The sequence below is a fragment of the Bombina bombina genome, chromosome 3 (genome assembly GCF_027579735.1).
Source record: "Bombina bombina isolate aBomBom1 chromosome 3, aBomBom1.pri, whole genome shotgun sequence".
NCBI lineage: Eukaryota > Metazoa > Chordata > Amphibia > Anura > Bombinatoridae > Bombina > Bombina bombina.
The window spans coordinates 464,361,527-464,383,968 of record NC_069501.1 but is presented as its reverse complement, the minus strand read 5'-3'; the positions used below and the strand labels follow the sequence as shown (position 1 = coordinate 464,383,968).

At 38.4% G+C, this 22,442-nt stretch overlaps 1 protein-coding gene across 10 annotated transcripts in view; it reads left to right on the top strand.

Moving 5' to 3' along the window:
• The window catches only part of ATP2B4 (ATPase plasma membrane Ca2+ transporting 4), a 279,350-nt gene extending 265,516 nt beyond the window's left edge, over window positions 1-13,834 (top strand). For 5 of the 10 annotated variants that reach the window (XM_053706722.1, XM_053706716.1, XM_053706717.1 and 2 more), the window contains 2 exons: window positions 3,688-3,699; window positions 8,930-13,834. In XM_053706722.1, coding sequence (XP_053562697.1) covers window positions 3,688-3,699; window positions 8,930-9,196 — 279 coding nt within the window. In that variant the 3' untranslated portion in view covers window positions 9,197-13,834. Of the gene's footprint in view, window positions 1-3,687; window positions 3,700-4,278; window positions 4,454-8,929 lie in introns of all 10 variants that reach the window. The other 5 variants (XM_053706726.1, XM_053706725.1, XM_053706723.1 and 2 more) reach the window with 3 other exon arrangements.
• The last annotated feature ends 8,608 nt before the right edge of the window (window positions 13,835-22,442 follow it).

Sequence of the window (22,442 nt, the reverse complement as noted above, 5' to 3'; positions counted from 1 at the left end):
CCAAGAAGTTCAGCTCTTTTGCCTGTAAAAAAACACATACAATACCCCCCCCCAACATTACAACCCACCACCCACATACCCCTAATCTAACCCAAACCCCCCTTAAATAAACCTAACACTAAGCCCCTGAAGATCTCCCTACCTTGAGTCGTCTTCACCCAGCCGAGCCAAATTCTTCATCCAAGCGGAGCAAGAAGAGGTCCTCCCATCCGGTAGACGACTCAAGGTAGGGAGATCTTCAGGGGCTTAGTGTTAGGTTTATTTAAGGGGGGTTTGGGTTAGATTAGGGGTATGTGGGTGGTGGGTTGTAATGTTGGGGGGGGGGTATTGTATGTGTTTTTTTACAGGCAAAAGAGCTGAACTTCTTGGGGCATGCCCCGCAAAGGGCCCTGTTCAGGGCTGGTAAGGTAAAAGAGCTTTGAACTTTAGTAATTTAGAATAGGGTAGGGCATTTTTTTTTATTTTGGGGGGCTTTGTTATTTTATTAGGGGGCTTAGAGTAGGTGTAATTAGTTTAAAATTGTTGTAATATATTTCTAATGTTTGTAAATATTTTTTTATTTTTTGTAACTTAGTTCTTTTTTATTTTTTGTACTTTAGTTAGTTTATTTCATTGTATTTTTTTGTAGGAATTGTATTTAATTAATTTATTGATAGTGTAGTGTTAGGTTTAAATGTAGATAATTGTAGGTATTTTATTTAATTAATTGATAGTATAGTGTTAGGTTTAATTGTAACTTAGGTTAGGATTTATTTTACAGGTAATTTTGTAATTATTTTAACTATTTTAGCTATTAAATAGTTCTTAACTATTTAATAGCTATTGTACCTGGTTAAAATAAATACAAAGTTACCTGTAAAATAAATATTAATCCTAAAATAGCTAGAATATAATTATAATTTATATTGTAGCTATATTAGGATTTATTTTACAGGTAAGTATTTAGCTTTAAATAGGAATAATTTATTTAATAAGAGTTAATTTATTTCGTTAGATTACAATTATATTTAATTTAGGGGGGTGTTAGTGTTAGGGTTAGACTTAGCTTTAGGGGTTAATACATTTATTAGAATAGCGGTGAGCTCCAGTCGGCAGATTAGGGGTTAATAATTGAAGTTAGGTGTCGGCGATGTTAGGGAGGGCAGATTAGGGGTTAATACTATTTATTATAGGGTTAGTGAGGCGGATTAGGGGTTAATAACTTTATTATAGTAGCGCTCAGGTCCGCTCGGCAGATTAGGGGTTAATAAGTGTAGGAAGGTGGAGGCGACGTTGTGGGGGGCAGATTAGGGGTTAATAAATATAATATAGGGGTCGGCGGTGTTAGGGGCAGCAGATATGGGGTACATAGGGATAATGTAAGTAGCGACGGTTTACGGAGCGGCAGATTAGGGGTTAAAATAATATGCAGGTGTCAGCGATAGCGGGGGCGGCAGATTAGGGGTTAATAAGTGTAAGGTTAGGGGTGTTTAGACTCGGGGTACATGTTAGAGTGTTAGGTGCAGACGCAGGAAGTGTTTCCGCATAGCAAACAATGGGGCTGCGTTAGGAGCTGAACGCGGCTTTTTTGCAGGTGTTAGGTTTTTTTTCAGCTCAAACAGCCCCATTGTTTCCTATGGGGGAATCGTGCACGAGCACGTTTTTGAGGCTGGCCGCGTCCGTAAGCAACTCTGGTATCGAGAGTTGCAGTAGCGTTAAATATGCTCTACGCTCCTTTTTTGGAGCCTAACGCAGCCATTCTGTGGACTCTCAATACCAGAGTTATTTTAAAGGTGCGGCCAGAAAAAAGCCAGCGTTAGCTACGCGGGTCGTGACCGTCAAAACTCTAAATCTAGCCGTAAATTCCCTACCACATGAACTACTGAACTTCTGAATAGTATTTGTTAAATTGAATGTTACATTCCAAATTTCGAATGTGGACATTCGATCTAATTATGAACATTGAAATTTGAAAGTGACATTCGAAAACTGTAAGTAGCATTCAATTATAGAATTTTTAAGAATATTCGTTCTTATCAACATTCGATTTTGTAAATTGAATTCCTACAATAACATTCGTTGTAACATTCAAATTTGAATATAAACACATTCGCCCATCCCTAAACCTAAGCTATAGTTTAGAAATCCAGAAAATTTGCTGTTTTAATAGGTCCTCATGTAAAATAAAGTTTTTAGTTTTTTTTGTCTTGTTTTTTTTTATTAACACTAACCTGATTTTATATATAAAAAATTGAGACCAGCTTTTATTAAAATATATAGCGCACTTATAGGTAGTCATATCTGTAAACTAGATTGACAGATGCAATGACAGCCATTTAGTCTATTGCATGCTTCAGACATGATCCAGTTACGAGGGCTCAATTTATCAAAGGCTTTGCCTCGCTACGACTGCAGGTTCTCACAAGAGAATGTGCAGTCTGTATTTATCGTGCTTCCTAACTCCTAAGAGGTGGAGAATTTCAATCTTCCTGGTCTCGTCCGACCTGGGAGATTGACAGCTCCTGCGCGCGCCTGATTAGCTGTGCGGGGGCAGGGGGCGGCGTTGCATTAGAGCGCAAATAACGCTCTTGTGCAGTGCTGAGTTCCGCCAACGGAATTCTGCCCGCCAGTGGTGAGCTGCGGCGGACGGGTGCATATGTACGCCACTGACGCCTGATAAATCGAGCTAAGTGCTGTGTCAGCTCAAGTTGAATGTATGTAGTAAGGTGGGCTAGACATAAAGTTATATACGAGAAGTACACAGTCTTGCAACTGTCCTAATCCAACAGTAGTAGGATGTAAAGCTCCTTAAAACTAGATGTTAATAGAGCATTATTTATTATTGGAGCAAAGATACACCCACTTCACAGGAATAAATTTGCTTTTGAACTGTTATGGCTGCATATTAGTCATCCTTGTATCAATGAAATAAAGTCTGAGTGATTTTAATTTCATCCTTTCAGCACATATATCCTCATTTTTTTCCTAAGGCACTTCTGTTGCTTAGTCATGAATATATATACATAAGTAAATACGTGATTTGATTAAAAATACATTACAAAACCACAGAAAAACACGATACATGAGACTATAAGTGGAAGTAAGAAATCTTCAGAAAAAGATGACAATTGACCATTTTCAAAGCAAAGAATATTTTTTTAAGGAAACAAAGTAAAGTTTATAGTGATACTAAATAGTTTTTGTATATGACCTGTGATATGGCTTCTTGTAGGTTAAGTGTTATGCAATGTCTGATGACCACTTCAGTACATTCATCTCCAGACAATATTGCTTTTCATGTGAGGTTATCAACTCAAGATAATTATCTTGCACGTTTTACTTATGACTCCATTTTGCTTTTGAGATCTGTTGAAAATCCCAAAAGTCTTTACACCTATGCATTATAAATCTATGTAGACACATTCCATTGTTATGTGTGTTATCTTGCAAAGTTTACATTACCTCACATTGATCCATTGATGTGTTTGATATCTTTACTGATTAAGCCTAGTTTCATATATTTCCTGCCATAATAAGAGGATTTTTTTCTCTCCGCTGAAACCTAAAAAAAAGTTAATATGCTATACATATGCAAATAAGCTACAGTTAGATGCAAATGTATCCCTTTTTCAACAAGTGTACTTTTTTGTTTGACTTATTGTAATGTTCCTATGTATAAGTTACAGAATTTTAATGCTTTCATTTCAGCAAACAAGCACTGTGAGTAAAGGATTATGGGTAATGTTAGCAGAGTTTAATGGATGTTCTAGCGTATGATTTTTTTTTTCTTTGGATGTTTGCTCAGACTGTAGTGTTGGAGTTGTCAGTTTAAAGCATAGAGTTAGCCTGCTGCACTGTCTGATTTAGGGTCTGTTTTCATCCTATGATTCTTTTGCCTTTTGCTCTACAAAAATAACATTTGTCTTCACTCTTTTTTTGTCTGTTGGATTAAAAAATTGTTTTTCTAACAAACCAGATGCTTGTCTTTTAATATAAATTGAAATCCTTCTCCCTCATTTTGTCCTCCTTTATTATTCATTAATTTTTCTCTCTCCATTGTTCTCTCTCAATCTCCTCCTAATCTGAATTCATTTGCTCTGTCCCTTCACTTGCAATCTAAACTCTTTTCTAAGTCTCCCTCTTTACCCTGTTCTCTATGAACTACATTTAACCTACTAACTTTAACTTTTTTTATGTGTCTTTACTGTTCTGCAGATATCTAATGTTTCCCCCTTCACCTGCTCTCCTTTCTCTGTCCTCACCGCTGACTCTGGTGTGTCTCCCTTTGATTCCTTACAGATGGACGTAGTTTATACATTCCAGACGGGCGGTACCTCTTTACAAGGGGCTTTGAGGCGCCAACCTTCCACCATTAGCCAGCACCTCGATGCTAAACATGTCTCTAGCCCAACACACGTAGCTCTCTCCTCTGCTACCTCTCCCCCAGCCACTTCTTCTGCTGCTTCTGTGGGCAGTGAGTTCAACGCTATTACAATGCATGCTGTGCACTTCGGCTGCTGGTCACCGCTCTGTCTGTCTCTTAATGCTGTTACTTTCCAATTAACCCATACATCTAACAATACTACGGATGTGACCCTGCACGGGGTGTGGGAAAGGCTACTTTCTTTTCCTCCTTCTCTTTCCCTTTTTTGGGGTTTTAGATTTATTTATTTATTTATTTATTTTGGTTTGCTTTTTTTATTTATTTTTTATTACCTTTATTTTCCCTTGCAGGTGGCAGACTGCTCTCATAAACTAACTCAGGGGTGCTGGAGAGGCAGGCAGGGGCATGTACAGCCATTTTACCTATACACCTTTTTACTGAGGGATGGCCCAAAACAGGGTTTTAGTACTTCAGTAAGTGAAGTTAAAGGGCAGTAAACATAGAAAATAATGTTATATAATTCTGCACATTATTTTAGTGCTAGCTTTATAAAATATAATATTGCCGGGCATTTTTTTATTAAAAAAAGAGGGTTTTCCAGACCCGCCCTCTGTGCTCTACTGAGCGGGTCTGGTTTTCCCTCAGAGCGCATCTGGCCAGCTGTCTAGTCACAGCCTGGCCTGATCGCGCCATTACACTCAGTGCAGCTCGCTCCCGCTGTCAGACAGAGCGGGAGCAAGCTACATTGAGTGTAATGGAGCGGTCGGGCTGGCTGTGACTAGACAGCTGGCCAGACCGCGCCATTACACTCAGTACAGCTCGCTCCCGCTGTCAGACAGAGCGGGAGCAAGCTACATTGAGTGTAATGGAGCGGTCGGGCTGGCTGTGACTAGACAGCTGGCCAGATGCGCTCTGAGGGAAAACCAGACCCGCTCAGTAGAGCACAGAGGGCGGGTCTGAAAAACCCTCTCTTGTAATAAGAAATGCCCGGCAATATTATAGTTTTATAAAGCTAGCACTAAAATAATGTTATATAATTCTGCACTATGTGCAGAATTATATAACATTATTTTCTATGTTTACTGGCCCTTTAAGGCAAATCATAATAAACACTGGGGGTTTGTAAACCAATTTTAAATTAACTGTAAAGTTAGAGCAATAATTACACAACAAATGTATTTAAATAATAATCCTGCAAAACAAGATATGGAAAGAAACCTTAAGGGACTTGTCCTCCCTGCAACATGAGTGCTGTAACTTAAAGCATCCAGAAAACAATGGCCAAAGTGTCTTAAAGGGACAGTCTAGTCCAAAATAAACTTTCATGATTCAGATAGAGAATGTAATTTTAAACAATTTACTTTTATCACCAATTTTGCTTTGTTCTCTTGGTATTCTTAGTTGAAAGCTAAACTTAGGAGGTTCATATGCTAATTTCTAAGCCCTTGAAGGCCGCCTCTTCTCTCAGGGCATTTTGACAATTTTTCACCACTAGAGAGTGTTAGTTCATGTTTGTCATATAGATAACACTGTGCTCACGCACGTGGAGTTCAGGTGAGCTAGCTCTGATTGGCTAAAATGGATGTCTGTCAAAAGAACTGAAATAAGGGGGCAGTTTGCAGAGGCTTAGATACAAGGTAATCACAGAGGGTAAAAAGTGTATTAATATAACTCTGTTGGTTGTGCAAAACTAGGGAATGGGTAATAAAGGGATTATCTATCTTTTTAAACAATAAAAATTCTGGTGTAGACTGTCCCTTTAAACCTAGTCTATTAACCATAATGCAGCTGATCACTTTCACAAACACACATAATTTCCCTTTTGGGATGGTAAATGTAAGCATATTTTAAGAAAATATTGAAAATTAGTGTTAAACATATTTAAAAGGAAAAAGGCCTCACATTTCATGTAAAATCTTCCAGCTTTTTAGTCTGATCACAAAGCCAGACCTCTCAACTGTCTCTATTTGAGAGAGACAGTTCCTAATTGTATGCTCTGTCCCTCTCAGACAGCCATATGACCCTACTTGCAGAATTTATCTTAGACCCACCCATAGCCTGCCCAGATAGACCCACAAAAAGCTCAGACACATCCATAATCCTGGCAACGGTTCCCCTTAAAGGGATACTAAAGCCACATTTTTTTCTTTCATGATTCGGATAGAGCATGCATTTTTAAGCAATTTTCTAATTTACTCCGATTATGAATTTTTCTTTGTTCTTTTTCAATCTTTATTTGAAAAGCAGAAATGAAAGCTTATGAGCCGGTGTTCTAAAGAAAATGGTATACCGCATAGGAATGTGTATACCACGTCACTTTAGGTCATGTGACTCAGCTGCTGGAGGGGTGTGGCGCTCAATGCGCATGTACAAGAGGCTCAACCTCCTTCAAACAGCTGATGCTCTGGCTATGCGCGCTCCTGTGAACAGCATGTTTGCCATTAGCCTTGTCTTCAGCATGGGATCGCGGCAGCGCGCATTGGAGTGCCGTGACCCCATGCTTCTCATTGGCACTAACGTCAGCTCTATTGTGAGGAGCGTAATAAAATGCTTCTCACAATAGAACTGTCAGCTAATGTAGGTAATAGGCATAAGGATCGTAAGCTCTGCAAGGCACAAACTTCACAGTACTGCTGAACACATTGTTGGCATGAAGCTGTCTTACTGATCCCCACTAATGTGCAAAGTCTCACAGCGCTAATTAGCAGTATGACATGCTAAAAATATATTTTACAGCAGTATCCTGGCTGCTCAACACGACGGCTCCATTACATGGACATTGTGCGCCACACCGCTCCAACAGCTGATATGTCACCGGAAGTGACGTGGTATACACATTCCTATGGTATACCATTTCATTTAGAACACCGGCCCATTTTAGCTTTAGCACCTGGGTAGCGTTTGCTGATTGGTGGCTAAATCTAGCTACCAATCAGCAAGTACTATCCAGGGTGCTGAACAAAATATGGGCCCGCTCCTAAGCTTTCATTCCTGCTTTTTCAAATAAAGATACCAAGAGAAGGAAGAAAAATTGAGAATAGGAGTAAATTAGAAAGTTGTCTAAAATTGCATGCTCTATCCGAATCATAAAATAAAAAAATTGGGTTTTAACCTCCCTTAACCCTAGCCACAAATATTGGGAGTGTATGCCAAGTATTAAAAAGTTATCATAGACTGTTTTTAAAATTAATGGCTAAAGTTCAAATACTCATAATGCAAACAAACAAAGGATGTCGCTACCTTATGTCTTTACGGCCTTACATACCACAAGCTATCAATTGCACATTATCTCATGTAAATTTGTTACTAACACAATAAAAATACCTCTTTCAGCATTAATGTTGCATCCACATTCACAGGCATCTTGGACTCCTGTGTATGACTGGGGTTTATGTCCACAAAAAAGAATGCAAAGGAGTTTAGTTATATTTGCACCATGTTGCTTTTGATTTTCAGTTGAATGTCTGCATGCTGCGTGGCCTGATGTATGCCGTGTGAGCATGAGTGCATGCGTGTGCATTTCTGTTCATGAGTGTGTGCATGCTTGCACATTTTCTGGGCACTGTGAAATATTTAGATCATTTCGAGACAAATTAAAGGTGCAGACCCTCATGAAAACATTTATTTGGACACTTGTCCACGTTTCTTATATACATGTTTTTTATGAAACTTTAGGTTTTCAACGATTTCTACCTGCTTTGCTATGTCCTAGTTCCCTCCCCTTACTGGAAGGGTAACCCAAGAGTAATGATTTCTTTAATTTTTGGAAGATGTATTTCTTTATTTATTACATTGTTCTCTCTGGCATTGACTGAGTGGGTCCTGCAACTTTAATGAGCCTGTTTTATAGATTTTGTAGGTTTGCAGATGTGATTATACCAAAGATATATTTGTGTGTGTTTTATATATTTTTTTTTTTATTATTATTATTTTTTTTGGGGGGTGCTTGTTTTCAGTGCACAGAAGACTTGCTTTGATGGTTGGGCAAGGAGGGAGGGAATGACAACATCATAGTTATGATATTTTTTGTTTGTTTTGTATTCTGTTCATCTATTTACTTTGCAAAACTTCTCATTTTTGTTCTGAGATGATCCATTAACCCCTTCTTGACCATTGACCCGCAAGGGGGTTTCCATTTATCTTTTAAAGTCACCTCCCTGTGAAACAGATGATATTCTTTCTTCATGCTTGGTTTCAGGAGTGGCAGAGGCTGCCATCTCTCACATATAATGGATTGGATTCTTAGACCAGAGAAGAGACTGCCAAAAAGTTTTGTCTTTTTTTATTATTTCTGTGTTTTTTTTAATTTGTTTATTTATTACATGTGAGAGCCAAAGTCCATTTCGCTTGTTTAAGAGTTCTGTTTTTCACTCATATGGACTTTTTCCTCTCAACTTTTTATTTTTGTTGTCTGTCTTTTTCTAGTGTTTTTTTTGTTTTGTTTTTTTTATCAACCTTTTTCTCCTCTATTGCTCTCTAACTTCTTTCCTTTTGTCATTCATGCTCACTGTTAAGGACATTTACAGTTTCCCTATACTCACTCACTCTTCCCTCTCTCTGGAACAGATTAAAGTGGTAAACGCTTTCCGTAGTTCCCTCTACGAGGGGCTGGAGAAGCCACAGACCCGCAGTGCCATTCATAGCTTCATGACCAACCCGGAGTTCATGCCACAGGAGGCGGGGCCTGCTCCCCTGCTCACAGACAGCGACAGTGAGGGTGAGGAATCTCAGAGTCTCCTGAAGGAACACAGCAACCAGACACACAACCACAACAACAACTCCTCTGCTGGTCAGCCTGAGAGCCCTCTGCACAGTCTGGAGACTTCCATCTGATCCCTGCATTAAGCCCTCCCAGCTGGGCATCTGGAAGAGTTTGACTGCTCCTTCCCCTGCTGTCCTGTCCTCTTGCTTCACCCTCCCCAGCACATTCACGCATCGTTACACCATTAAAACTGTACACCCATAGGTGTTATTCAAACTCTAACACAGATGGAATTCATACAGCTATACACACACTCTGAAAAGCCACAAATTGACACTCATTGTATCCACGTTGCCACAAAATCGCTTATCAACTAAATCCATGTGGCCAAAACAGATGTATAGCTTGGATTTCTTCAGGATCTAGGTCCGTGCAACTAAACACGGACACTGTATAAAAGTCCCAAGACACTGCACTTTGTGATTTAAAAAAAACTTTAGAGTTCTGAGTCTGAGCAACCATAAGGACATAGTTTCACTGTATAAGTTGTCTCTTATACAGAGAGCAGACTCTGTGCAAACTGAACAATGTATCTCTGTAACACAGCACACAATGTCATCAATATATCCAACCCTGTCATATGGAAACTGTTCATAATGTCTTAAACATTCTCTGGGGAAAATGTCACTCTCACAAACACACATTGTCAATCTGCATACAACCATGCAAATGCTTTTCATTTTCAAGTATTTGGTCATGTATTCATTTTTACACCTATTTACTCACATGCTTGTTAATATGGCCATAGCCACAGCATACACACTTGTGTGTTTGCTTTATATATTTCAGCTCTTTGTCTGTCCCTTTTGTCTTGTGTGTTTTGCATGTTTAAATAACACCACCTCCTGATACTTCTCCACACTACACCCTGCTTGTTCCTATCCAAACCCCACCCTACCTCCTTTGCCTCAGAGCACCCAAAGGTGCCACAGAGAAAAGAGCTGAGCAAGGGATCCCAATGCCAACCAAAGTCTGCCAATGCTCACTCAAGGCACCGTACCCGCTGCACCTGTCTTCCACCTGTAAGACTCCCTCCCCAGATTATCTGAGGAGCTGTGAACTTGAGCAGCTTCTTCACTGCCGGAGATCTCCTGATACCAAGGAGTTGTAACAGCTGTGCTATTCTGTCAATTTCGCCAGCATCTCTGCCCCCCTGATGCACTCACTCTCTGACTTAGAGACGACAAACAAGCAGAGAGGGGTGTGGCGATGTTAAAATTGTAGGAATACTTAACTGCCAGATAAATTGCATGTGTGTAAGTTTCAAATGTTATATATATATATATATGTATGTATATATTTATATATATATATATATACACACGCATCGGTACGTAGTTTACAATCACTGTTTCTGAAAGAGGGCTAAAGAATTTCTATTTTTTTTTTATTATTTTTTTTAATGTTAGGTGGGGGGGGGAGGATTTCCTGTTTTAGAGTGAAAAGCTTCGACCAGTCACAGAGAGAGTGGCACTGACTTTTTTTTACTCCTACGGTATATCTATAAAAAAAAAGGTGCAGCAAGGTATACCGCAAGTGAAACATAAGCTAACACTGCCACTACAGTGAGAGGGCATTTTGTGAGTGTGATTAACATTGTCCTTGGTGTACAATCATTTATATGTTGATGATCTAATTAAGGCACTGTACATATTGTGGGGGGCGTCTCGGTACAGCTACCACCGTTGTGTAAATAAGGTATAACAGAAGTGTGTTTTGGGGAGGAATTTCACCATGAACTAGTTGCACCTAATTGGCTAAGCAGTTTAGTAAGTACAAAAACTGCCTAAGTATGAGCTGTAACAGGGTTTACTTAAAAAAAAAAAAAAAATCTTAACCCATAGCTAAATGAATTGGCTCTCTATTTACTGGTGCCTTTTAATTGTCCCTGCACAAACTGTGATTCATTTTAAGTGTTCCTTAATAATAAGTATGATGATTTTATTTTCAGCAAGCACCTCCCTCCCCATGCACACAAATTACAAGGTTTAGCTTTAATGGCAGCATATTGGTATCCTGGTGTCCACGTTTTTCCAAAGCTATTTGCGTCAGTGGATTCCTCCCCATCTGTGCTAGACATTTAGTCTCCTGAGACAATGAGGCTAAAATATCTAGCATTAAACAGATTGAAGAAATGGTGCCATCATTTAAGCCCATGAGGGTGATTGTAATTGGGCGAAACTTCATAGTTTACCCATACTAGACAGTGATCTGTAAATGTTGGACTCAAGACTGTCTTCTGCATCTCAAGACCCCACTTCCTTATTATTTAGGAGAAAAAAAATCTAAAAAAAAAAAAAATGTAACATTTAACCCTTTCACTCACTGAAGGGCTATGTGGTGCATTGCATACCTAGCAAAGTTTTTCCAGATTCATTGTAACTTGGGAGGGGTTGATATGGAATGCAACAGTCACATTTTAGAACTGAGATTTTTCAACTTAAAAGCCATCCCTGCTGTAAAAAGCAGTTCTTTAAGCCCGTAATAATGCAAAATGTCTAAATGTCAAAGCTGTGATGTAAATGCTGTGTTCTGTTGCTGATCATAGAATTTTAAGATGTCACTGGGGCAGAAATCACGGGTAATTTGTATGGGTATGTACAAATTTGCACAGCAAAGCATCACAGACTTTTTGTGGTGGAAGTGTTAAAAGACAAAGGAAAAAAAAAATCAGACTATCTTTTATTGATTATTTTATTATTCATTTTTAAGTTAAGTTTAGACGCAATTTATTAAAACAAGCCTTTTATAAATAGTAATAGCAAAAAAAGTTAAGTTTTTATTTAGTTAATGCGAACTGTGGTGCAGTGCGCATATTGCTTTGGGAAAAAGAGATGGTTAAGTGCTGTGGTGATATAACCCACAACTAGCGTGATAGGGCCAGAAAGCCAATAATTGTACCTTTTTGATTTCTCCTATTTGGCAGTTTTGTGCTTTATATGTTTGGAGCTGCCACATAGAAATGTGTTTTTATACATATATAAATAGAGATATATAACTTATGTTCATATACAGCAGGGTTGATCTGAAGTGTATGCTTCTTATGTGCAGAAATTTTTTATGTAAAATAGTTTTTTTCTATTTTGTTCCAGTGTTGCGTACACAACAGAAATCCTGCTTTTTCTTTTTTTTCTGGGAATGTAAAAGATTTGCAGAATTTTTTGGGAGATTCTATTTTTGTTTTCTTTTTTATTGTTTTATAAGCCGTAAAGCCCTTTTTTTGCCAGAGATGGTTTTGCCATACTTTGCCATTGAATATGCAGTGGACATCTCTGGCGCTGAAGTGCTTATCTAGGTGAGCAGTAGTCTTACACACAGGAAGTGCCACGTTAGACAGGAAGCAGACTGGTCTCCTGTGCGTTTAACTTGCCTTGCGTTGGCGCACAAGAAGTAAGCTTTGTATAGAAATGACAATGATAGATAAGATCCTTTAAACATTCCAAATACCAAGCCTATTAAATAGAATTCCTTCCCTTGCTTGCAATGTGAGCAGTGTAAAACTATAACCCGTGGAACAATGTTTTTCAATTCCAATCTGCATGAACCTTTAGAAGGTCATATTTTAAAATTTACTTACTTACCTGTGCTTTAAATCTAAAAGGTTTTTTTTGGGTTTTTTTTTTAACACACTAAAAAAGTTTTATAAATATAAAGAGTGCATACCTTGCAAAAAAAAAAATTATCTGTTTTAAAGGGACATGAAAGCCAACATTTTTCTTTCATTATTCAGAAAGAGCATTTAATTTTAAACAAGCTTCCAGTTTACTTATATTATCTAATTTGCTTTATTCTCTTGGTATCCTTTGTTGAAGGAGCAGTAACGCACTACAGGGAGCTAGCTGAAAGCAAATGACAAGAGACATATACCAACCACTAATCAGCTATTTGAGCCTACCCAGGTATACTTTTCAACAAAGGATACCAAGAGAACAAAACAAATTAGATAATAGAAATAAATTGGAAAGTTGTTTAAAATTGCATGCTCTACCCGAATCACAAAAAAAAAAAAAAAAAAAACCATTTGGGATTCATGTGTCTTTAATTCTCTGAAGTCATCTGCTTTTAACTGCTATTCTATTATTTAAAAAAAAAAACAGTTCCACGGGTAGTGATATTAAATATACAGGTGAAAATGCTATAAGTCCCTTGGAGAGGCAGAACCTATTTAATATGATTGCTGTATCTGCCAGTATTTACTTTTAAGTCTTTGAATTGTATATTTAAATCATTGGCAGGTCTCCTTAATATATCCCTCATCTCAGAAAAAGAGCATGCTTTCCCAGACTGGGGTTTCAAAACTTTTTTTTTTTTTTTTTTTTTTCTTTCTGGTAACTGGTTAAATGAGCACTGTTATTTTTGTATAAAACGACTGACTGAATCAATATGAAATTTTGTGGTGTGCATGATATTAAAGAATTTTTTTTTTTTTTTTCCAAATCGATTTGTACTCGGACACAAAGCCCTAAGCCTGGGGCTTTTCACTTCATTCTGCTGTTATCTGCATTACTCAATGTAACTCCTCCCTGTTCCATAGAGACTGTGCATGTAACAAAGAGAATTTCCAAAACAAACTAAAGAGTTAAGATTGAATTGTAATAATGTTGCCTCCTGGAAGCTTGAGAGGCGTCAGGACTCTGGAAACTGTGATCTGAGCGGACAAGACTATGATTGATGCTTCAGGGACACTGAGAATAAAACTAGTAACCACGCCCACATTGTAACTGTGATGTCATAAGTGTCATGTTCAATCACCACAATGGCGCACGTGGTTTGCAAAAATTGCTAAGCTCTGCAGGATATCTGTTGTGCGTTTGTGCACATGCATTGTGTTTGGGTTATGTTTGGAATGTTGTGTATCTGTGCACATGCATTGTGTGTGGGTTATGTATGGAATGTTGTGTGTCTGTACACATGCACTTGATGTGGGTTATGCATGCGTTTACTTTCATATACGTTCTAAAAGGTTATGGTATGTATATGGTAAATTTCAGCATTCTAGGTAAAATGGAGCACTGGCGACGTATTAAAGAAGAGACTGTATCCCGTATAATTTCCCTTTAAAGGGATACTAAACCCAAATGTTTTCTTTAATGATTCAGCTAGAGTATGCAATTTTAAGCAACTTTCTAATTTACTCTTATTATCAATTTTTCATAATACTCTTGCTATCTTTATATAAAAATATGTAATGTGATGCATTGCAGCTGGCCCATTTTTGGTTGAGAAACCTGGGTTATACTTGCTTATTGGTGGGTAAATGTAAGCCTCCATTAAGCAATCGCTATCCATGGTGCTGAACCTTAAATGGGCTGGCTGCTAAGATTTACATTCCTGCTTTTAAAATAAAGATTGCAAGAGAATGAAGAAAAATTGATAATAGGAGTAAATTAGAAAGTTGCTTAAAATTTCATGCTCTATCTGAATCACCAAAGAAAAAATTTGGGTTCAGTGTCCCTTTAAGTTCCTCTGGAAAATAATAATGTAACTTTAGCAAAACCTTTTACATATTAGCACAGTGTTATATTCATGGAAATGGGAATATTTATCTTGTATTATTGGGGAAATATTAATTCCCCTTCATTGGGTTACAAGGAACTAGATATGAGAACCCTGTCTCTGGAAGTCAAGATGGTTAAAGGAGACCTTCCAAACCAATGTCTGTGAAAAAAAATAGATAACCACAAAGTAATATAAAATTAAATAGCCATAGACGTAATATAAATATATACCGTACAGTAGTGAAAAAAAATAGATAACCACAAAGTAATATAAAATTAAATAGCCATAGACGTAATATAAATATATACCGTACAGTGTTTTTCTCTGGTAAACTCAGCCTTATAAACTATACCATGGAGAAGTTTGAATGAAATTAAACATTTTCTTTCTAATGACACGGTGAGTCCACGGATCATCATCAATTACTGTTGGGAATATCACTCCTGGCCAGCAGGAGGAGGCAAAGAGCACCACAGCAGAGCTGTTAAAGGGACATAATACTCATATGCTAACTGATGCAGTATAACTGTAAAAAGCTGACAGGAAAATATCACCTGAGCATCTCTATGTAAAAAAGGAAGATATTTACCTCACAATTTCCTCAGCTCACCAGAGTAAGTTCTGTGTAAAAAGTTATAATTCAGCTGCAGGTAAAAATAAATAAATGAACAGCAGCCAAACAGCATTAACAGTGCTGAGGTCATGAACTCTTTTATTGTGATCTCATGAGATTTCATAGTAAAATTCCTTTAACTGAATAGGGAAATAACATGAGAGTGCACGAGGCTCAATCCCTTGCCTGTCCTGGGACAGACATACTGATTTTCTGCTTAAAGTCCTTTGCAATGGGGTTTGAATACTTAGGACATTTTGAGGTAAAATATCTTTCTTTTTTACATAGAGATGTTCAGGTGATATTTTCTAGTCAGCTTTTTACAGCTATGTTGCATCACTTTCAAGTGTTTCAACATTTGGGTATCATTGCCCTTTAAGTATCACTTCCCTTCCCACAAACCCCAGTCATTCTCTTTGCCTCTAGTGCAAGAAGGAGGTGAAGTAATTAGGTGTCCTGATTAAGATTCTTCTATCAATATTTTTTTATTTTTAAGCCAGGGCAGGATTGCTCTGATCTTCCATCACAATTTGGGTATAGCTGTACTCCACATTAGTCTCTTCAGCAGGGCTGTGGTAGCTTTAAAGCAGTTAGGAACTTGTAAAGTTGGCTTTGCTGCGTTTTCCTGACATGTTGCTGCCCTGGCATAGAAAGCCTGAGTAAGTTTACTCTGTCTTTCTCTTTACACAGGTCTCTGCGAGGAGTGGCAGCCTCTCATACTTTGTGAGCCGTCTGACTGCCGGATGGCTAGAATGCAGGCAAATGCATTCTGGGGCTAGAAGGCTGGCACTGATAGGGTTAAGGACCCTCTGCTGTGAGTGGGACAAATACTTAGGGCAGTATGCAGGCACATTAGTCATGAGACTTGGAGACTAGGGGTTAATCTCCTTCATAGAAGGAAGGGGTTAACTACCTTCGGGCTTAGATCTAATGAGTACTGTTTGGTTTTTAATCTGTACTTGAACAGCTTCCTCTGGTAGTGACTGAGAAGAGAGCGTGTAGGACGCCATTTCTAAGGAGCTGAATAGCTGGGAACACACGTTGCCTTATGAGAAGCAATATCTCTCAGTTGGGGTATTCTATTCCACTTTTTTAGGAAGTGGAGCGATGCTTTTTATACTTTCTTGTGTCTGTACCCTGCACAAATTTGTATATTGTAGTAAGGTGCTTTTTGTGCGGCAGGATGAAGCGCGATTTTTGCACGCTTCATCTCCATCCCGTCCTCATGGGCCCCGTCTCCTTTTCAGGTAGGAGAAGAGCCATCTTGGACTGTCATTTCGGTTCGATGACCCCGCCTCGTTCTTCGACCGAGAGCGGAGCAGCGTTTTCTTTCTGAACGGTCCTGAGAGAGTATAGTACTGGTAGCAGAGTCAAGCAGAAAATCAGGCTTTCCGCTGTAATTATACAAAGGGAGCTTGTATAGAGTTTTTAAACTTTAGGTTACAAAGTTTTGAATCTAAGTAACAAGACTGGAATATTATGTTTTTTATGACGATCTGTATAAATAAACAACGGAACATTACACTCAGGGATACTAAGGGAAAATAATTTGTGTTTGCTCTGGTATGGTACACAATTGTAATTTCTTTCATGTAATTAGCAAGAGTCCATGAGCTAGTGACGTATGGGATATACATTCCTACCAGGAGGGGCAAAGTTTCCCAAACCTTAAAATGCCTATAAATACACCCCTCACCACACCCACAATTCAGTTTTACAAACTTTGCCTCCGATGGAGGTGGTGAAGTAAGTTTGTGCTAGATTCTACGTTGATATGCGCTCCGCAGCAAGTTGGAGCCCGGTTTTCCTCTCAGCGTGCAGTGAATGTCAGAGGGATGTGAGGAGAGTATTGCCTATTTGAATGCAGTGATCTCCTTCTACGGGGTCTATTTCATAAGTTCTCTGTTATCGGTCGTAGAGATTCATCTCTTACCTCCCTTTTCAGATCGACGATATACTCTTATATATACCATTATCTCTACTGATTCTCGTTTCAGTACTGGTTTGGCTTTCTACAAACGTGTAGATGAGTGTCCTGGGGTAAGTAAGTCTTATTTTCTGTGACACTCTAAGCTATGGTTGGGCACTTTATTTATAAAGTTCTAAATATATGTATTCAAACATTTATTTGCCTTGACTCAGAATGTTCAACATTCCTTATTTTTCAGACAGTCAGTTTCATATTTGGGATAAATGCATTTGTTTCAATAATTTTTTCTTACCTTAAAAAATTTGACTTTTTCCCGCGGGGGCAGAAAATGCTTCATTTTATTGCGTCATTCTTGGCGCAGACTTTTTTGGCGCAAATTTTTTTTTCTGTTTCCGGCGTCATACGTGTCGCCGGAAGTTGCGTAATTTTTTGACGTTTTTTTTGCGTCAAAAATGTCGGCGTTCCGGATGTGGCGTCATTTTTGGCGCCAAAAGCATTTAGGCGCCAAATAATGTGGGCGTCTCTTTTGGCGCTAAAAAATATGGGCGTCATTTTTGTCTCCACATTATTTAAGTCTCATTTTTTATTGCTTCTGGTTGCTAGAAGCTTGTTCACTGGCATTTTTTTCCCATTCCTGAAACTGTCATTTAAGGAATTTGATCAATTTTGCTTTATATGTTGTTTTTCTATTACATATTGCAAGATGTTCCACGTTGCAACTGAGTCAGAAGATACTTCAGGAAAATCACTGCACAGTGCTGGAGCTACCAAGCTAAGTGTATCTGCTATAAACTTTTGGTATCTGTTTCTCCAGCTGTTATTTGTATTGCATGTCATGTCAAACTTATTAATGCAGATAAAATTTCCTTTAGTACTGTTACATTACCTGTTGCTGTTCCGTCAACATCTAATTTTCAGAGTGTTCCTGATAACATAAGAGATTTTATTTTTTAAATCCATTAAGAAGGCTATGTCTGTTATTTCTCCTTCTAGTATACATAAAAGTCTTTTAAAACTTCTCTTTTTTCAGATGAATTTTTAAATGAACATCATCATTCTGATACTGATAATGGTTCTTCTGGTTCAGAGGTTTCTGTCTCAGAGGTTGATGCTGATAAATCTTTGTATTTGTTCAAGATGGAATTTATTCGTTCTTTACTTAAAGAAGTGTTATTTGCATTAGAAATAGAGGATTCTGGTCCTCTTGATACTTAATGTAAACGTTTAAATAAGGTTTTTAAATCTCCTGTAGTTATTCCAGAAGTGTTTTATCTCCCTGATGCTATTTCTGAAGTAATTTCCAGGGAATGGAATAATTTGGGTAATTTATTTACTCCTTCTAGACGTTTAAGCAAATTATATCCTGTGCCATCTGACAGATTAGAGTTTTTTGGGACAAAAATCCCTAAGGTTTTGGGGCTGTCTCTACTCCTGCTAATGTACTACTATTCCTACGGCAGATAGTACTTCATTTAAGGATCCTTTAGATAGGAAAATTGAATCCTTTCTAAGAAAAGCTTACTTATGTTCAGGTAATCTTCTTAGACCTGCTATATTTTTAGCGGATGTTGCTGCAGCTTCAACTTTTTGGTTAGAAGCTTTAGCGCAACAAGTAACAGATCATAATTTTATAGCATTATTATTATTCTATAACATGCTAATAATTTTATTGGTGATACCATCTTTTGATATCATTAGAGTTGATGTCAGGTATATGTCTCTAGCTATTTTAGCTAGAAAAGCTTTATGGATTAAACTTGGAATGCTGACATGTCTTCTAAGTCAACTTTGCTTTCCCTTTCTTTCCAGGGTAAATAATCATTTTCGTTCCTTTCCTCACAACAAGGAACAAAAGCCTGATCCTTCATCCTCAGGAGCGGTATCAGTTTGGAAACTATTTCCAGTTTGGAATATATCCAAGCCTTATAGAAACCTATAGCCAGCTCCTAAGTACCTATGAAGGTGCGGCCCTTATTCCAGCTCAGCTGGTATGGGGCAGATTACGTTTTCTTCAAAGAAATTTGGATCAATTCCGTTCTTAATCTCTGGTTTCAGAAACATTGTTTCAGAAAGGTACAGAATTGGCTTCAAGTTAAGGCCTCCTGCTAAGAGATTCTTTTCTTCCCCGTGTCCCAGTTAACACAGCAAAGGCTCAGCATTTCTGAAATGTGTTTCAGATCTAGAGTTGGCTGGAGTATTTATGCCAGTTCCAGTTCTGGAACAGGGGCTGGGGTTTTATTTTATCTCTTCATTGTACCAAAGAAGGTCAATTCCTTCAGACCAGTTCCGGATCTATCATTATTGAATCGTTATGTTAGGATACCAACATTCAAGATGGTTACTGTAGGACTATCCTGCCTTTTGTTTAGCAAGGGCATTATATGTCTACAATAGATTTACAGGATGTGTATCTGCATATTCCGATTCATCCAGATCACTTTTAGTGTCTGAGATTCTCTTTTTAGACAAGCATTACCAGTTTTGTGGCTCTACCGTTTGGCCTAGCCTCAGTTCCAAGAATTTTTTTCAAAGGTTCTCGGTGCCCTTCTTTCTGTAATCAGAGAATAGGGTTTTGGTATTTCCTTATTTGGACGATATCTTGGTACTTGCTCAGTCTTCTCATTTTCGAAGAATCTCATACGAATCGACTTGTGTTGTTTCTTCAAGTTCATGGTTGGAGGATCAATTTACCAATCAGTTCATTGATTCCTCAGACAAGGGTAACCTTTTTTCGGTTTCTAGATAAATTCAGTGTCTATGACTCTGTCCTTGTCAGACAAGAGAAGTTTAACATTGATATCAGCTTGTCAAAACCTTCAGTCACAATCATTCCCTTTGGTAGCCTTATGCATGGAAATGTTGGGTCTTAGGACTGCCGCATCAGATGCGATCTCCTTTGCTCGTTTTCACATGCGACCTCTTCAGCTCTGTATGCTGAACCAATGGTGCAGGGATTCCTCAAAGATATCTCAATTAATATCTTTAAACCGATTTTACGACACTCTCTGACATGGTGGACAGATCACCATCGTTTAGTTCAGGGGGCTTCTTTGTTCTTCCGACCTGGACTATAATCTCAACAGATGCAAGTCTTAAAGGTTGGGGAGCTGTGTGGGGGTATCTGACGGCACAAGGGGTTTGGGAATCTCAGGAGGTGAGATTTCCGATCAATATTTTGGAACTCCGTGCAATTTTCAGAGCTCTTCAGTCTTGGCCTCTTCTGAAGAGAGAGTTGTTAATTTGTTTTCAGATAGACAATGTCACAACTGTGGCATACATCAATCATCAAGGAGGGACTCACAGTCCTCTGGCTATGAAAGAAGTATCTCGAATTTTGGTTTGGGCGGAATCCAGCTCCTGTCTAATCTCTGCGGTTCATATCCCAGGTATGGACAATTGGAAAGCGGATTATCTCAGTCGCCAAACGTTGCATCCGGGCGAATGGTCTCTTCACCCAGAGGTATTTCTTCAGATTGTTCAAATGTGGGAACTTCCAGAAATAGATCTGATGGCTTCTCATCTAAACAAGAAACTTCCCAGGTATCTGTCCAGATCCCGGGATCCTCAGGCGGAGGCAGTGGATGCATTATCACTTCCTTGGAAGTATCATCCTGCCTATATCTTTCCGCCTCTAGTTCTTCTTCCAAGAGTAATCTCCAAGATTCTGAAGGAATGCTCGTTTGTTCTGCTGGTAGCTCCGGCATGGCCTCACAGGTTTTGGTATGCGGATCTTGTCCGGATGGCCTCTTGCCAACCGTGGACTCTTCCGTTAAGACCAGACCTTTTGTCTCAAGGTCCTTTTTTCCATCAGGATCTGAAATCCTTAAATTTAAAGGTATGGAGATTGAACGCTTGATTCTTGGTCAAAGAGGTTTCTCTGACTCTGTGATTAATACTATGTTACAGGCTCGTAAATCTGTATCCAGAGAGATATATTATAGAGTCTGGAAGACTTATATTTCTTGGTGTCTTTCTCATCATTTTTCTTGGCATTCTTTTAGAATACCGAGAATATTACAGTTTCTTCAGGATGGTTTAGATAAGGGTTTGTCCGCAAGTTCCTTGAAAGGTCAAATCTCTGCTCTTTCTGTTCTTTTTCACAGAAAGATTGCTATTCTTCCTGATATTCATTGTTTTGTACAAGCTTTGGTTCGTATAAAGCCTGTCATTAAGTCAATTTCTCCTCCTTGGAGTTTGAATTTGGTTCTGGGGGCTCTTCAAGCTCCTCCATTTGAACCTATGCATTCATTGGATATTAAATTACTTTCTTGGAAAGTTTTGTTCCTTTGGCCATCTCTTCTGCCAGAAGAGTTTCTGAATTATCTGCTCTTTCTTGTGAGTCTCCTTTTCTGATTTTTCATCAGGATAAGGCGGTGTTGCGAACTTCTTTTGAATTTTTACCTAAGTTGTGAATTCCAACAACATTAGTAGAGACATTGTGGTTCCTTCATTATGTCCTAATCCTAAGAATTCTAAGGAGAAATTGTTGCATTCTTTGGATGTTATTAGAGCTTTGAAATATTATGTTGAAGCTACTAAGTCTTTCCGAAAGACTTCTAGTTTATTTGTTATCTTTTCCGGTTTTAGAAAGGCCAGAAAACTTCTGCCATTTCTTTGGCATCTTGGTTGAAATCTTTAATTCATCTTGCCTATGTTGAGTCGGGTAAGACTCCGCCTCATAGGATTACAGCTCATTCTACTAGGTCAGTTTCTACTTCCTGGGCGTTTAGGAATGAAGCTTCGGTTGATCAGATTTGCAAAGCGGCAACTTGGTTCTCTTTGCATACTTTTACCAAATTCTACCATTTTGTTGTATTTTCTTCTTCTGAAGCAGTTTTTGGTAGAAAAGTACTTCAGGCAGCGGTTTCAGTTTGAATCTTCTGCTTATGTTTTTCATTAAACTTTATTTTGGGTGTGGATTATTTTCAGCAGGAATTGGCTGTCTTTATTTTATCCCTCCCTCTCTAGTGACTCTTGTGTGGAAAGATCCACATCTTGGGTAGTCATTATCCCATACGTCACTAGCTCATGGACTCTTGCTAATTACATGAAAGAAAACATAATTTATGTAAGAACTTACCTGATAAATTCATTTCTTTCATATTAGCAAGAGTCCATGAGGCCCGCCCTTTTTTGTGGTGGTTATGATTTTTTTGTATAAAGCACAATTATTCCAATTCCTTATTTTATATGCTTTCGCACTTTTTTCTTATCACCCCACTTCTTGGCTATTCGTTAAACTGAATTGTGGGTGTGGTGAGGGGTGTATTTATAG